Below are 16,775 nucleotides of genomic sequence, written 5' to 3'. Positions count from 1 at the left end.
AAGGAGAAAGGCTTCACTGCCTGGTAGGGCGGTGGCCCTGACTCCAGAACCCTGGAGGCCTGCTCCCCGGCCGGCAAGGCTGACTCAAAGGGCCTGTCTTTCCCACAGAGGCGCCCACGGGGCAGGCAGGCCTCTTCTCTGGCACACAAACCCAAGGCGACAGACACAAATGCACACCAAGGCCAGCAAGGCCTGATGGGGCTTCTTCACCGCACACGCAACCTGCATAAGCAACAGCCAGTGGTGGGGAAGCCAGGGTCAGGCGCCACTGCTGCTACATGCAGGCCACAAGGGAAGGACTATGGAAGCAGGACCACAAGAGCAGGGCCACAGGGCATGGGGGCAGGCATGCAATGACAGCCATGACAGCCCAGCTAAGCCCACCAGGGCCTGACAGTACTGGCCAGCCACAGACCCCTCTGCTGTACAGTCTGGCGCCTGTGCCAAACCCTAGTCCCCCGGCTCCTCTGCGTTCCTCCCCAGGACCTGTGGCCAGGGGTTTGTCCCAAGTCACATCTGAAGGGCAAGATCCCACTGTGACCTCTGGCCTGGCCGGCCCCACTCACAGAGGCCCAGCCTGGCTCCAGGTGGAAAGCTGGCTACGCTGCCTCCGCTCTGCCTGGCCAGATCAAGGACACAAAGGGCCTGCTTCAAAAATGCATCTATAAAACTCTCCAGGAAGCAGCCAGCAGGGCCAGAACGTTCCAGAGTCACCATCTTGCTCCCCTCCAGGAACAGAGCAGGGCTTTGTCTTTTATCATCACCGTCATCAAATATTTACAGAGGCTGACAGACATCTCAGGCGGGCCAGCCCGGAGCCAAACACCACGCTTCCCAGGACAGGCGGAGGTGCAGGCGAGTAGGCAGGGGGCAGCCAGAGGGGTGAGGTTTCCTGCAGGGCGGCCGCTGCTCTCTCCGACGGGAGCAACCATGCCCACCATGGGTCTGGGTCCTTGTTGTCTGGACACAGAACCCAGAGCAGGCTGCCTCTATGCTGTCCCCACTGCAAGAAGTACACAGGAACAGGCTGCAGGGCTCTGCATACTCAGCACTCCCAGGAAGTCAAGTGCAAGGGAGTGAGCGGGCACCCACTCCAGCCCAGGCGAGCAGGGGCCTAGAGCTGCCAAGGACAGGGAGATAGCAGCCCCGGACCCCCACGCCCACCTCAGCCTCCTCCCTCCAATCTGTTACGGTCCAGACTGGAAACCACCCAAGTCTGTCCATGGATCGACAGGCAGACTCTGAACACCTACACAGTAGAAAAGGGACCGACCTGCTGATCGCTGCAGCCAGGGCTGAGCCCCAAAGGGCATACTGACATGTGTGGGCCGCAGACACAGAAGGCTGAGCACACACTGTGTGATCTACGTGCAGGAAATTCTAGGGCAGGCAGGCGATCTACAGGACAGTAGGAGGGCAGCAGGACCCGGGGCCAGGGTTACAGGGAAATGTCTACCTCTGCCAGGTAGGGCTCACAATGCACTGACCTGCTCTGTAGGCTCCAGCAGTCTGACTTCCATAATAATAAAGCAACGCCCCTCTACTGTTCAGCTTTTTATTGTCCTTTACTTTCAAAGAGTACCATCTATCCCTTTCTTCTTAAAAACTCTTTCACTGTTTATTTTCATCTGCTTTTGCTTCATTTTATTTCTGATAGGTTTTCATGTGTTTTGCCATTTTTCCCTAAACTCATCCTGTCCTCTTCCTCTGAAGTATGCCTAGCTGAGTTTATTCACTTCCAGTCTCCTTTTTAACCTTCTTTTCACAAACAGCAAACGCAGTCATCTGTGCATACCTCCTCTCAGGCTGAGCCAGGTCTGCGGCCACAGCAACCGTCTAGACCCCAGCCCAGGCAGACCACCTGAGGGCCCCAAAACCCACACCAGTCCTGTATGTATCCCAGGGGTGCTGTCCAGGGGATGTTAACCTCCAACTTGCAAAAGCAACTAAGCAAGATGGGAGGGGACAGGCAAGCCCTTCTGAGGCTGGGACCCAACCCCCATGAGACAGTATAGGTGGGGAAGGTGGGGAAAGTGGGTCCACCGGCATCTAAAGGCCAAGAATCCCACTCACAGTCAGGGCCACCAATGCCTGGGAACACCCTTGCCTCTACCACCCCCAGGAACCAGCCTCCACTGTGTGACTCCAAATCACTCACAGCACCACACCTGTGCTAACAGAGAAGTCTCAGTGTTCTCCGACACCTCCTGGTAAAACCAGAACCCCCAGCTGCCCAGCCTGGCCACCCAAGACACCAAGAGCCAGCCACCCTCCCCACACAACACAGCCCCCACCCCTCTCCAAGAAATGGCTTCCCCCCAACTGATAACCTTCTCCCCACATGGTGGCTCCAGGTTCAGGACCACTCAGCACACACACAAGGCCCACAGTCCAGGCCCCATGCCCTCAACCCAAGAGTCCTCACCCAGAACGCTCAGAGGCAGCTATCATGGGGCAGAACCACCCCAATCAGATCTCCCTAGGGAAATGTCTGGAAGCTTGTCAAAGCACAGACAGCCACCACTGAGAGCAGCTTTTGTCCCCCTAGGAGCCCAACAGTCCAGGTGACCAGGCCAAGACCTACATCATGCAGGGTGGGGGCAACCATCCCAAGCAAAAGCTAGAGCATATCATTCGCATATGTCATAGGTCTAGTGCATAGCCAGGGAGAGGCGGGGTGCTGCTTGGGTCCCCAGGGCCCGAGAATGTGCAGACATCGAGACTGTTCCATAAGGTCCCCTAGAACCAGCTCACTCTGCCTGTGGCTGTGGCCATCCAGACCGAGACCTTTGGGAACATGCTTCCAACTGGGAACACAGGATGGCCCCAAAGACCTGAGAGGATGCAGGGGGTCTTTCAACAGTGGCAGGGGACCCTCGCAATGCTGATAACCAACGACCCTGCAGTCCCCTTAAGTCAATTACTGCTATTGCACAAAAACACTTGAGGATGGAGTATTTCCAAAATCCAAGCACACATGGGCCCCCACCACACCCAGGAAGGCACCTGGTGACTGCACCCCTGCCCTGCCCCCCATCCAGTCTCCTCCACCCTTCAAGCTTTCAATGTTCTTCCAAAAAGGCCAAATTTCCTCTCCTGCTTGAAACTCTTAATTAAAGAGGAGAAATGCCTCAGAACCTGTCAAGGCAGGTGTCAGTGGATTGCTGCTGGCCAATGCAGCAAGAGGACTTCCTGGCTTGAAGACACAGCACAACAGCCAGCTCCTTCTGGGGGACCACAGCAGCACCCAGGCTGAGAAGCTGCATCCCACAGGGTGCAGGCGGAAGCACCCTGACATGTCTGGCCCCAATCTGGAGATGAGAGGAACATGCAAAAACCTGGGCCCAGCTGTGGGCAGGGCTGGGTGTGAGCCCACCCTGAACTCACCCCCCAGGGGAAAGGGGAGGCTCGTGGATCCACTCATCCCAGTGCTGGGCTCTCACCAAAGCTCAAGGAGGTGGGAGCTGCAGGCCACGTGGTGATTCACCATCACTGCACACGTGAGCACAAATGCTACAATTATGACTTTGCAAAATACCCAGAACATAAAAAAGAGACAAGGACATGTACCAAAGTGAAAACAGCTACGTCAGAGGAAAGAGATTTGGGGCAGTTTTTTCTTTTTCAGGTTTCAGCATCTGTCATGTCCGTCACCCAAGCCCTAATTTAGGTAGCTTAAAACGTCCCCCACAAAACCCCACAGTGGCCTCCCCATCCATCATCCGCCACCTCCTCCAACCTCACAACCCCCACTCATTGGAGGGGGTCCAGGGCTAGCACGTTGTGGGGAGGGACTGTTCTAGATTAAAACTGACATGACAACCAAATGCAATGCATAACTCTTGACTGGATCCTGGATCCAAACAGGAAAACCATCAGGAAGGCACAGTCCACGTCAGACGTGTGGCTGACAGCACCCAAGTTAGATTTGAGTGTGACACTGAGCTATGAAAACTTGTACGAAAACGTCCTCACTCCTATATGAGATGTGTGCTGAAGTTTTCAGGGCAAGGTGGAAATGGGCCAGAATAAAACCTATGCAGAGGTACAGAGATAAAGCAAATGTGGCAACATGTTTACAACTGGTAACTCCAACTTCCCCATCCATGTTTTTCAAAATAAGAAGTTTGTGGGGAAGTGTAAACTGGATTGCTGCCAGAGAGGAGAAAGCTCAGAGAAAGAGCAAAGAGGAGAGGGTAGGGCCAGCGGGTAGACAGCTGGGAGGCCATGTCACAGGGTCCCAGCCACAGACTCCTGGAGGTGAGAGGTGGAAGGAGCAGGACATGGCAGCCCCTGGAGGCACCTAGAAGCAGTAGGGTATGTGGGTTGTTCTGTTCGGAAGACAGGCGCAGGTGGAAGAGGGCCTCATCAAACATGGGCACCAATCAGATCTTGGAGGGATGAGGTAATGAGCACCAATAAGACCTTGGGGGGACAAAGTAACCAAGACAGACACGGGCAGGCACTCCTCGCACTCGCCCACTGCCTGCCACCCCTGTCTACCAACAAAACCCACTGTGCCCAGCCCCAGGGAATAGATCATAACCCATCTATGCCATCAAGCCTTTCCCAGATGCCCTTGCAGCTAAGGGAGACCACACAATCTCACTGTAACCAGAAAAACCAAAGAGGCTTACTGGTGAACGTTTTCCTGTATGGATTAAAATATGGACACCTTACCTAACCACCACCTAACCACCTGCTTGCTTCCTGTCTTCAAATATGGTTGTGATGCCTGGAACTATGGCAGCCTTTCTGCCACCATGAGGCGACGAGACTGGGGACAAATCCAACAAGGCTGAGGAAAGTAGAAGAGAAAGAGGGACAGCACCTTTCTTCCTGCCAACACTGCTGAGTCACTAGGGCCCTGGACAGGCCATCCCCAGATTTCAGATTCTGGGGATGATCAAAAGTCTGCACTGCTTAGCCACACTTGGCTTGCAGCTAAGAATTTTCCCAGCTTATCCACTCCTGAGAAAGCACACAGACAGCCAGGAAAGCAGGAGGCCTGGGGGGAAAAGTGAACATCAGGAGGTCAGGTCCTTCCAGGGCAGCTTCTGGCCTGAGACAGGTAGGGAGTCTTCTCAAGGGCAAGTCCAGCTTTCCATGTCTAGATCCAAGTGCTGCCAACAGCGCCACCAATAAGTGAGATGGGAACCCCCATGTCTGCAATGTCTGCAACGCAGCCAAGACATGCCATGGGAACATTGGAACTCTATGTTCCAATGTTAGAAATGTTGGAACTCTACCAACAGTCAGCCAACACTCCTCGGGGCCCATCCTGGTCCCATGAGATGTTCGCAAAACTAAAGAAAAGGTGAAAGGGGTGCAAGGCCTCCCACACCCTGTCAAGAGCTTCACAACACAGCGAGTACTTTAAAGGCTCTGAGAAGTCCCACAACAGCAATTCATGCTTGACCCAGCACTCTTCAAGCCTATTTAGTAACACCCCTTTCCAAAGCAACCCTCGGAACACACATGGAAAATGACAATCCAGGGGAGAGGCAGGAAGCGCGCCACCAGCTGCTGTCTCTCAGTGTGAGCTTGGATGTGAGCCACCTTCCCTGAGTCTCCTTCTCATCTATGAAAACAGAGTCCCAAAACTTCTCAAAGTGGTTCTGAGGACCTGATAAACTCACACATGGGTCCAGACATCCAAGAAAGCCCTCACCATACCACAGCTTCTTTCCTGCCCTCCTGCCCATGGCCAGCTGACAGCCAGGCCTGAACCTCCCTGCCAAGGAGGCGCCCGAAGCCAAGCCAGGACAGCCCTGTGCAAACCACCAGGACTTGTGGGCACCAAGCCTCGCCCAGCACCGCTCTCTACTCCACTGGCTCCTCCGCCCATGTGCCTCGGCAGGGCTTATGCCACGCCATCTTTAATTTCTGGAGCCACCATAGAGGACCCCACTCCTGAACACCTGGGAAATACCCCCAGCTCAAGGGCTGACCAGTCTTGGTCCTCAGGGAGGTGGCACATGAAGGGGACCATTGGCCAGTCCTCCTGACTTGTGCCATGAAGGCATGAAGACCGCTTGGCACAGAAGCCCCTGGAAGCAGATGCTCAGGGAGCCCACAACCCAGGGCCACCTCTCTATGGCCAAGGACGCTCTGCCCAGCCTGCAGCCTGCCCCCAGAGCACAGTTGGGCGGGGCTTTCTGGAAAACCCCTCCAAGAGGACCGGAACACAAAGCACAAAGACAGGAATGGACCCCAAACCACAGCCTCTCCTTGCAAACCAATAAATTGCATTAAGAGACACTCTAGAAACAAATAAAAAGATAAATTTTAAAAGCAGTGATGGGACTTCCCTGGTGACGCAGTGGTTAAGAATCTACCTGCCAGTGCAGGGGACACGGGTTCGATCCCTGGTCCGGGAAGATCCCACGTGCCGCAAAGCAACTAAGCCCGTGCGCCACAACTACTGAACCTGCTCTCTAGAGCCCACGAGCCACAACTACTGAGCCCATGTGACACAACTACTGAAGCCCACGTGCCTAGAGCCCGTGCTCTGCAACAAGAGAAGCCACCACGATGAGAAGCCCACGCACCGCAACAAGAGGAGCCCCTGCTCGCCGCAACTAGAGAAAGCCCGCACGCAGCAAGGAAGACCCAACACAGCCAAACATACATACATACATACATACATACATACATACATAACTTTATTTTTAAATATATAAATAAATAAAAATAAAAGCTGTGACACTTAGTAACTATAGCTGTATTTATAAAAGATATACATGGGGAAACAAGAACTTGAAGGCAATGTGCAAAAATAGTAAGTAGCTATATTCACTTGAATTATGAGTAGTTTTTTCATTTCTGCATAATTCTTTAATGTAGCTGTTATACTGCTTCGTTTTGCTTTTTAATTAATGAACTATTTTTTTAAAAGAAGTTCTCGGCTTTTAGAAAGATTGAGCAGAAAGTACAGAGTTCCCTTGTACTCCCTCACACCGGCACACAGTTTTCCCTACTATTAATATCTTGCATTGGTGTGGTACTTTGTTATAACTGGCATGCCAATATTGATATTATTATTAACTAAAGTCATTGTTTATATTATGGTTCTCTCTTGGTGTTGCACATTCTATGGGTTTGGACAAATTTACAATGACATGTATCCATCATTACAGTATCACACAGAATAGTTTCACTGCCCTAAAAATCCTCTGTGCTCTACCTGTTCATCACTCCCTCCCCACTAACCCCTGGCAACCACTGGTCTTTTAACTGTCTCCACAGTTTTGCCTTTTCCAGAATGTCATATAGTTGGAATCATACAGTATGCAGTCTTTTCAAATCGGCGACTTTCACTTACTAATGTGCATTTAAGCTTCTTCCATATCTTTACATTGTTTGAAAGTTCATTTCTTTTTAGCGCTGAATAATATTCCACTGTCTGGATGTACTACAGTTTATCTGTTCAACTACTGAAGGATATCTGGGTTGCTTCCAAGTTTTGGCAATTATGAATAAAGCTGCTATAAACATCTGTGTGCGGGTTTTTGTGCGGACATAGATTTTCAACTTATTTGGGTAAATACCAAGGAGCATGATTGCTGAACGATAGGGTAAGAGTGTAAAGTTTTGTAAGATGTCGTCATACCGTCTTCCAAAGTGGCTGTACCATCTTGCGTTCCCACAAGCAATGAATGAGAGTTCCTGTTGCTCCACATACTTGTCAGCATTTGGTGATGCCAGTATTCTGAATTTTGGCCATTCTAAAAGGTGTGTAGTGGTATCTCATTGTTTTAATTTGCATTTCCCCAATGAAACTTGATGTGGAGTGTCTGTTCATATGCTTATCTGCCATCTGTATATCTTCTTTGATGAGATGTTTGTTAAGGTCTTTAGCCCACTTCCCCCCACCCCCACCCCCACCCCCGAGCTTTCCTCTGTTCAAGAAGCCAAGGTCAGAGGCAAGGAGGGGACCATGGTTCCGTGTTCCCCTTCCGTGACCCACAAAAAAGGTCTTGGCCTGTTTTTTTTTTTTATAATGACGAATTTTTTCTCTGAACTTTATTAATTTATTTCATTTATTTTTGCTGTGTTGGGTCTTCGTTTCTGTGCGAGGGCTTTCTCTAGTTGTGGCAAGTGGGGGCCACTCTTCATCGCGGTGCATGGCCTCTCTTGTTGCAGAGCACAGGCTCCAGACGCGCAGGCTCAGTAGTTATGGCTCACGGGCCTAGTTACTCCGCGGCATGTGGGATCCTCCCAGACCAGGGCTCGAACCCGTGTCCCCTGCACTAGCAGGCAGATTCTCAACCACTGAGCCACCAGGGAAGCCCCTATTTTTTAATCTGGTTGTCTGGTTTCTTATTGTTAAGTTTTAAGAGTTCTTGGTATATTCTGGGTAACAGCCCTTTATCAGATATGCGTCTGACAAAGATTTCCTCCCAGTCTGCATCTTGTCTTCTCATTTGCTTATAGGCCTTTGCAGAACAGAAGTTTTTCATTTTAATGAAGCTGAACTTAGAAAGTTTTTCTTTCATAGATCATATCTGTGGTGTTGTATCTAAGAAGTAACTGCCAAACCCAAGGTCACCTACATTTTCTCCTATGTTATCTTCCAGGAAATTTACAGTTTTGCATTTTACATTTAGGTCTATGATCCATTTTGAGTTAACTTTTGTGAAAGGTATAAAGTCTGTGTCTATATTCATTTTTTTGCATGTGGATGTACAGTTGTTCCAGTACCATCTGTTGAAATGACCATCTTTCTCCATTGTGTTGCCTTTGCTCCTTTGTCAAAGGTCAGGTCATATATTTATGTGTATCTGTTTCTGGGGTCTCTATTCTGTTTCATTGATCTATTTCCCTATACCACGCTGCCTTGATCATGTTTCTTTTATTCTTTTCCAAAACTTTAACATTTATCTAAAGAACACTGACATAAATCGGAGGTAATGATCAAGTATTCCAGGAACTCTTAGAATTCAAGTCTCTCAGGAACAGAACTGGATATGAAAAATACTTGAAGCAGGAAAACCTACAGCTGACTCAGGTTGCCAACCTCAGACAGGCTGGGCTTCTGCATCCTCACCAGGGGGCCTCTCCACCCAAAACACAGCTCCTGGATTGTCTGTGGCCAGAAGCAGATCCTGATCTGCTTCTTAGAGATTCCAGCTGCTTCATTCACACCCTTTCCTCATCTGCAGCTCAGCAGCCAGGTGCTCAGGTAGAGCTGCAGGGGCACAGGGCCCTCAGCCTGCCTGCACCTGGAGGCCCCTGGGCCACCCCAGGGGCCCACCTCCAGCCTCAGGCAGGCCTCCCTGCTCCTCCAGGTTCAGCTTGCTTTCCACCTCAATCTCAGTTTCTTAAACTGTTTATCTGCAGGGTGAGAAGAGGCTTAACTCTGAGTGCCCGCTCCCAGCAGTGCCGCATACTGGGCGCTGAATGTACCTCTCCACAGTCCCCATGGCCCTGTGAGAGTTGGCTAGCACCATCCCCATTGCACGGACGGGTAAACCGGGGTTCAGAAAGGCCGGTGCCCTCTCTATGGCCTCCCCACTGGGAAGCTGTGGGGCTGGAGTCCGAATGCAGCAGGACATGCTCCCAGAGTGTTTGTGTGCACTGCACAGTGTGCCCTGCCTGGCTGCGAGGCTCCTAAGCACCCCTTCCCACCACCTCAGGCAGATGCTGGCACCGTTCAGCCAAGGCAGACCACAGAGGAGACCCGAGCCTGTGGCCTGAACCCCTGCAGGACTGAGTCAAGCTCTTCTCCATCGAAGCGGTGACCTACAGCTCTGTGTCCTCACCTTCGGCATCATCCAGCTCCAGCCTGAAGCCAGCCCAAGCTACTGGCCCCAAGAGATGCCTACAGCCAGGCAGAGGGCTGCTAGAGTCAGCCATTCTGGAAGGTAAGTGGCAGGCACCCAACAAGTCCAGCCAGCCCAGGACCACAGGACAGTCTCTCCACAGACTGACTCCCTTGCTTCTTGCAGGCCTCTCGCAAACACCCCTCCTCTGTGAGAACCTGGCTCTCCCACCTGACTCTCCTGCTGACTGTGGTACACCAGGGCTGGAACCAGGACACATGCTCAAAAAATGCCTGCTGAGCCAATAAACCACACCAGCCTGCGCTGCTGAGCCCGGACACGAGACCCAGCATGGGGAACCCCAGGGAACGTCCACTCTCTATACTCCTCTTATCAATTCTTTCCCTTGCCACCATAATGTTCCAGCTAGCAGTCCACCAGCAAAGCTTCACCCACCTCAGAGTTACCCAGTCACTACCTGGAAATGGCACGAGAGGTGGGGAGATGCCCACTAGCCCTCCACCCAAGTTAGACAGTCTGGGGATCCTCCCTCTGGGGTCCAAGTCACTGGGCAATTCAGGCCTAAAACGCTCAGCCTGGTACCCTCACACGCCAGGGCCCTGAGGATACCTTGAGGTATCCTCAAGGCCACAGGAGCACGTGCTTCCAACAGGGAATAAGCTGCAATGCCCAATGTGCCCACAGTGGTGACCCACAGCTCGGGCTGCTTGTTCATCACTGCTGACCACACTCACCTCCCCAACAAAGCTTGGGGATAGGGGAGGGGCCTCTGGGTTCAGGATGCCCACACTCCTGCACTGATGGGCCCCTCCCCAGTGCATTTCACAGGCCTCTCAGGAAGTTGGCACCAGCCTTTCTCACCAACCAAACCAGCACTGTGGTCAAGATGACACATGAAACATCATTTGGGAAAGCAAGCTCAGTGTTGACACCCAACTGCTTTCAAATTACACCTCTTCCAACAAAATTGCGCCCTTAGAAGATTTTTTTAAAATAAAAATATAAAAGCAGGGTGACCGCCAACCAAATTGAGTTGAGCCCTTTCTAAGCATCTTGCTCCAGCAAGTGAGCACCCTCTCCTCTGCACATCCCCTCATCTCCCCACGTCAGCCAGATCGGGCTGCTTGTGGCTCCTCTGAAAGCAACACCTGACCCTCCCACATGAGGCCACAGGGGAGACCTCTCAACCCTGGGCCTGCGGCTGCCCAGCACCACAGGGCACGTGCCTGGTCTATGAAAGGCAATGATGCACCTGTATGGTCAGGTGTGTGAGCTCAGCGCCCAGTACAGGTGGGGCACCCACAGCCATGGGAGAGGTGCCAGACCACACCAATAGCAGGCAGACCTGGCCACCCTCTGAGGACAGCAAGGGGACCGGCATGCTCAGCACGGCTGCACACGACAGGCGCCTACAGGCATTATCCACTGCCAGGGTGCAGGAAGGTGACACAGAGGTCTGGCTGTGGTGGGTGAGTTGGGAAAAAACGAGTCCTCCGTGGCCACACGAAGGAGACATCAGCAGATCCTGCGGTCCCCACATCCACAGCCTCTCCCTGGCCTGGAGTCCAGGCCATCACCACCCCACGGGAGCCCAGCGACCTCTACGCAGTGCAGAGCCACAACAGGACAGCTTCATGATGACACCTGAGGGGTCCAGACACCTGTCCCTGGCTGATGGGGGCTCAGGCCCCATGGTACCTCTTCAGGACTCTCATGGCCCTCAAAGCCCCTGCAAGTATTCCAGGCAGAGGGTCAAGGACTGACACCTCCATGAGGCTAAATGACTCCCACACTGGGCACAGGCCAGGGCACAAGCGAGGGAAACATGAGTTGCGGGTGGAATCCCCCAAGAGGCCGTGCCCAACCCTGTAACCGCAGCTCAAAGCAGCCTTCTGTGAGGAGGAGGAAGCACAGAGGACCCTTGGAGACAGGGGCCTGCTGACGGGAGGGGGCAGCGCTGACCAAGGGGGCTGAAAACCAAGGCTCTCTCCAAGTTCTCGAGGAAGACACTTAAGCAGGTGGTCCAGGAAAGGCCAACAGGCCGCCTCCAACGAGGCTTCTAGACACTGTCTGGGATCTGGGTTGGCTGCATTTTCTCTGCTCGGAGGCCCCACCCATGGCTCAGAGGCATCAGCAGGTGAGAGAGGGTGCCTGAGTCACCTGAGACCATGTCAGTGGTCCACACCTACCCCCACCCCAGGCAACCCAGAGTCAGCCAGAAGCCTCCAGCTATCCCGTGCACTGTCTGACAGGATGTGGTCTGTGAGGGGCCAGAGCTGGCCACAGGGACGTGGGAAATGTGAGCCAGAGTAAAGGCAGTGGTTCTGGGTGCATTTGTACTTTCCCTGTTGCTCTTATGTGTCCTGGTGCCAGAAATGAACATTCATTCAAAAGAAACCAGAAGGGGAGGTAATATTTTAAAATGGCTTCCCCCCCAAAATCAATGTCAGCTTCAAACGTCTGGAGAATTCAGGAGATGAAAACACCTCGCTGCCTTTCACTGTGATATGAACACATATTGCTCTTTCTGCAAAGCTCTTTTGACACTAAATTATAGAAGGAAACTGGAAGTCACGGGGATCTTACATCCTCCAAGCCAGACTTATTAGGTCCAAAAATGCGGCCTTTCCTCCCCTTGGCAGGGAACCCGGGAAAAAGCAAGCGGGTGACACTATCTCAGTTCTGCGGGAGGCAGGCAGGTGCCAACATCCCCCATGGTCCCAAGGTTGAGAGGAGGAAACAGACTTTTGAGGGTCGATTTCCAGGGCATTCCAAAGATGCCAGCTGAGGAGCTTATGGGGTTTGGGGAAGGGAGGGTTGGAGGGCAGGAGGAATACTGCAAAGCTCCCCGTACTGAAGGCAATGCTCCTGGCAACCCACCCTCCAGTGGGAGCCCTGATGCTTGGGAATTCTGGGGGCTGGGTGGAGGATGAACGTCTCCACCCCGTGCACTAGGAAACCCCCTCCCCAGGCGCAAAGCCAGCATGCCACCTGTCGCCCTCCCTGGTGCTTGGTGGTCCGAGAGGACTAACCTGGCGCCCTGCCCTCCACCCTTATCTCCTCTCCTAAGGACGGCCACGCCAGGTGGCCTCTTCCCATGATGCTGCAATCCCCCTCCACCATCTGTATCCTCACAGGTGACCTTGGTGGGCTCTCAACAATAAAATGGGGGAAACAACAGCCTCCTGTTTGGTGAAAAGGAGAGTGCACACACAGCAGGCTCTCAGCTGCTGTCTTAAGCTGGTTCCCAGCCCCCTCTGGTGTAAAACCCTCTCAGACCTACCCAGCAGAAGGCAGCTGACCCTAACTGCTGCATATCAGCCCTCTTGTTGGGGGAGATACAGGAACAGCTTCCCGGGTGGCATGGGGCCCCCAGTAACTACCGTATAAGAAGCAAAACCAGACAGATTAGAAGCCATCTCCCACTTTCCTACTCCCACCCAGAGTACAGGAGTAAAGCCCCCTGGACAGCAGCCAGGCTCCACTCTGGTGCCGCCCTGCTTAGGGACCCAGAAGCAGAATAGCTTGCCTCGCCTTAAAGGGAATGGGAATTAACAACCTCCTCCGAGGGTCACATGCGCCTGCAATGCCTCAACCAGATCAGCTGGGCTCTGCTGCTGAGGTCTAACTCAGCTCCTGCCTGCTGCAGCACCCCCACTCCTGTCCTCCACCCGCAGAGGCATTCCGCAGCACAGGGGTGCTTGGAGTGCCACACCAGGTCACTTGCAAGAGCGAGAAGGTGAGGAGGGGAGGTACACAGCCACACTCTAGAATCAGGAATCCTCTTTTCCCTCTCCGGGCTTCCCTTTGCGGGTCCTCTCTCCCCTGTGCGTTCACACACAGCAGTGATGCCCGGCTCACTCCTATGCCAACCCAGCACATCATCCCCAGGGCCCCAGACCACAGACCACTGAGGCCACCCCTCAGCAGGTCCCCGAACCTGCAACCACGAGGGAGGGGAGTTCTCAGTCCCTCTCAGTGAGGGGGACTCAATAGGCCACCCCTGGCTCCACCGTGAAAAGTCCCTATTTCCACAACAGAACCAAGGAGCTCTGAGGAGGGGTGGTCTCCGAAGCTCTTTGTCTCAGGAGAAAGGCTGAGGACAGGTGGGCACTGGACAAATTAGCCAGCTCACGTATACACACACACACACAGGCCACCCTGCAGGGGCCCAGAGGACAAAGCAACCAAATCCCACTTCTGAGCCAAAAAGGCAGGCTGCCTGCAGTGTGGCAGGCGGCCTGCGTCAGGACTGGCAGGCCCAGCTAACTTTCCAGGGCGCTGGGGTAGGCTTACATCCGCATGGCCAGCTCTCGCAGGGTCCAGCCCCATGCCTGACAGCTGTTCCCCCAAACAAGGGAGGGCCAATAAACACCCACTGTGACAGGTGCTGCCCCAGCTTCCACGGCCGGCCCAGGACAGCCTGAGTTACCATTTATACAATCTTCCAGGGCTGGGGCTGACTTAGCCAACATGAGGGCAAGGTTATGAAAAATGCAAGTCCAGAGCCTTTGCATCCACAAAAACCAAACCAAAACAAAACCAAACCCCACCTGCATTTTACATGACTGGGTTTTAAGACTTCTCACATATCCATTTTGTGAACTAACAGGACAAAGTGACAACATTTCCAGGCTTTGCCCCAGAGCCCACCATCCCTCACCGTAAACAGACCCCAGGTGAAAAGCCCCTCAGACATCCCCAACTGGGGCATCTACACTCTGCAAGACGCAGTGAGGTGCTCATTTAAGAGCAGCTGAGAGTCCCCCAAACCACCCTGTGACCACCTGGACACAGGGCCCTGCAGCCCACACACTGCTTCGGCACAGACACAGACGATCCAGACAGCCTGGGTCAGTACAGCCCAGAAGAAGGAGCGGCACTGATCGGCACTGAAAGACACGCCCTCCAAGTGCCCAGTCTCCATCATGGGCCCACATCGTGCCACACTTAGACACCACACACTGGGAGGTCCGACCTCCATCACCCAACCGTCACCACACAGACCACCAGCACAACCAACCACCCACCCAGAGGGTGACACACAGATGGCCGCTGCCAGGGGTGGCTAAGGCCAGGCATGGCCCGATGCCAGAACGCACTCGCCCACCACCCACCTGCGGCCATCTCGCCCCTCACCTGCAGCTCGCACCAGGCTACCTCCACCCAGGTCTCCGTGTCCAGCCCCTTGTAGACCGTCTTGAAGGAGCCGCGGCCAAGCTCAATGTCGAACTTGAGGAAGCGGCCGTCCAGGGAGGTGGCCACAGCCTTGAGGTCGTCCTCGTCGTCGTCCTCCTCCTCGGGCTCCTCCCGGCGTGCGCGCCCGAGCTCTGGCCTCACCTCGAGAGCCCCCACGTCCTCCTTCCTCGCGGCCGCCGCCGCCTCCTCCTCGCGGGGGCCGCCCTCGGGGGCAGGCGCGGGCGAGGGCGCGGGGTCCGGGCCAGGCTCCTGCACGCCCGCGGGCTCAGGGCCGGGGACAGCAAGGTCGCCCAGCGGCGCTGCAGGCGCGTCAGGCGCGGGGACGGCCGGGCGACCGCGGGCGCGCTCGGCGATGAGGCGGCGTGTCTTGCAGAGTAGCAGCACCCTTCGCTGCAGCGGCTGCGGGGGCTGCGCGCCCGGCGACTCGGCCCCCTCCAGGCCCAGCGGCTCCTCCTGATCAGAATCCACCACGCTGCGTCGCAGGAAGCGCTGGGGCCCGGGCCGCGCCGCCCGCGCCCGCGGCACCGCCGCCGGCTCCGCCATGCCCGCGGGCCCCGCACCGCGCCCGGCCTCCATCAGTGCGCCGGGGGCGTCTCGGCGGCCGCCATCGTCGTCCATCTCTGCGAGCAAGGACACAGAGGCCCGTGTGAGCGCGGGCCTCGCCGCACCTGCCCGGGACGTGGGATGAGACAGCGCCGCCCCAGGGCCCGCGGCCTGCCCGCCCCGGCCGCGGAGGGGCCTACTGGGCTGTCCCTGGGGCGGGCGGGGGGTGGGGGGCTGCAGACCGGACCAGGAGGCCGGGCTGGGTGGGAGGGAGCCGTGCCCTGCTCAGGCCTGGGCCGGAGAGGAGCCCTGCTGTGCTGTCCCGGGGGACACGAGGGTGGCTGCAGAAGGGGCCGGAAGGCCGGGGAGAGGGGCACCTGCGCCCTGCCCAGCCCCGGGGAAGGGGGCCTACTAGGATGTCCCTGGGAGGTGGGGGTGGTTAAGACGGGGCCGGGAGGCCCGGGCTGGGGGAGTGGGGGTGCCGTGCCCTGGGCCGCGGAGGGGTGAAGAAGGTTGGGGAAGAAGGAGGTACTGGCCAGGCGGCGGCTCCACAAAGGACGCTGCCCGGGGCGCAGGAGGGGCGCGCGGGGAGGGGGATGCGGCGGCGCGGCGCGGCGCGCACACAAAGGCGGCGGGCGGGGGGCTCGGCACTCACAGGGCGAACAGGCGCCGTCCATGCCCGCGGCCCGGCGGCCCGGGCGGGCGAGGCCGCGCTCAGGGCCGGGATCCGCGCTCGGGGCTGGGGTCTGCGCTCGGTCCGGGGTCGCTCTCAGAGCCGGGGTCTGCGCTCCAAACCCGGATCACCCTCGGCGCCGGGTCGCGGAGCTACTTCCTCCAGCCGGCCCGCTGCGGGGCCGCGCTCCCGGGTGCTGCTTCAGCTCCGCGCGGCTGCGCTCCCGCACCGGCTCAGACCCTGCGCGCGAAGAGGGCGGGGCATTCGGCTGCCCGCCCCCGGCCTGAGCGGCGGGGCGGGGCCTGGCACGCCCACCTGTCCTCCGGCGCGCGCGGCCACCTGCGGGCCAGCCCCCGGGGCCGCGCAGGCCCACTACGGCCCTCATGCTCCCCCTCCGGCGGGTACTGCTGGCCCCCGAGGATCTTTGGAATGCCCCACGCGGCTGCTGGCCGCGAATGGTCTGTTATACCCCCTGCAAACCTGGCTTGGCCATCCTAGTTCGTCCACCTGGAAAGGCTGCCAGTTCCAAGACTCGGTCAGTCCAGGAAGACACCCTGAGCTGCAAGCCTATCCGT

The 16,775-nt window shown here is 55.8% G+C and overlaps 1 protein-coding gene across 7 annotated transcripts in view; it reads right to left on the bottom strand.

Annotated features, from left to right (window-relative positions):
* WNK2 (WNK lysine deficient protein kinase 2) overlaps positions 1 to 16,434 on the bottom strand; it is a 158,524-nt gene extending 142,090 nt beyond the window's left edge. For all 7 annotated transcript variants that reach the window (XM_081236994.1, XM_081236988.1, XM_081236991.1 and 4 more), the window contains exons 1-2: positions 16,183 to 16,434; positions 14,925 to 15,604 (exon numbers count right to left, since the gene is read on the bottom strand). In XM_081236994.1, coding sequence (XP_081093120.1) covers positions 14,925 to 15,602 — 678 coding nt within the window. In that variant the 5' untranslated portion in view covers positions 15,603 to 15,604; positions 16,183 to 16,434. The remainder of the gene's footprint in view (positions 1 to 14,924; positions 15,605 to 16,182) is intronic.
* Positions 16,435 to 16,775: the final 341 nt, after the last annotated feature.

Source organism: Mesoplodon bidens, assembly GCF_964165515.1.
Source record: "Mesoplodon bidens genome assembly, chromosome: 6".
Classification (NCBI taxonomy): domain Eukaryota; kingdom Metazoa; phylum Chordata; class Mammalia; order Artiodactyla; family Ziphiidae; genus Mesoplodon; species Mesoplodon bidens.
This window is presented reverse-complemented; position numbering and strand designations above follow the sequence as displayed.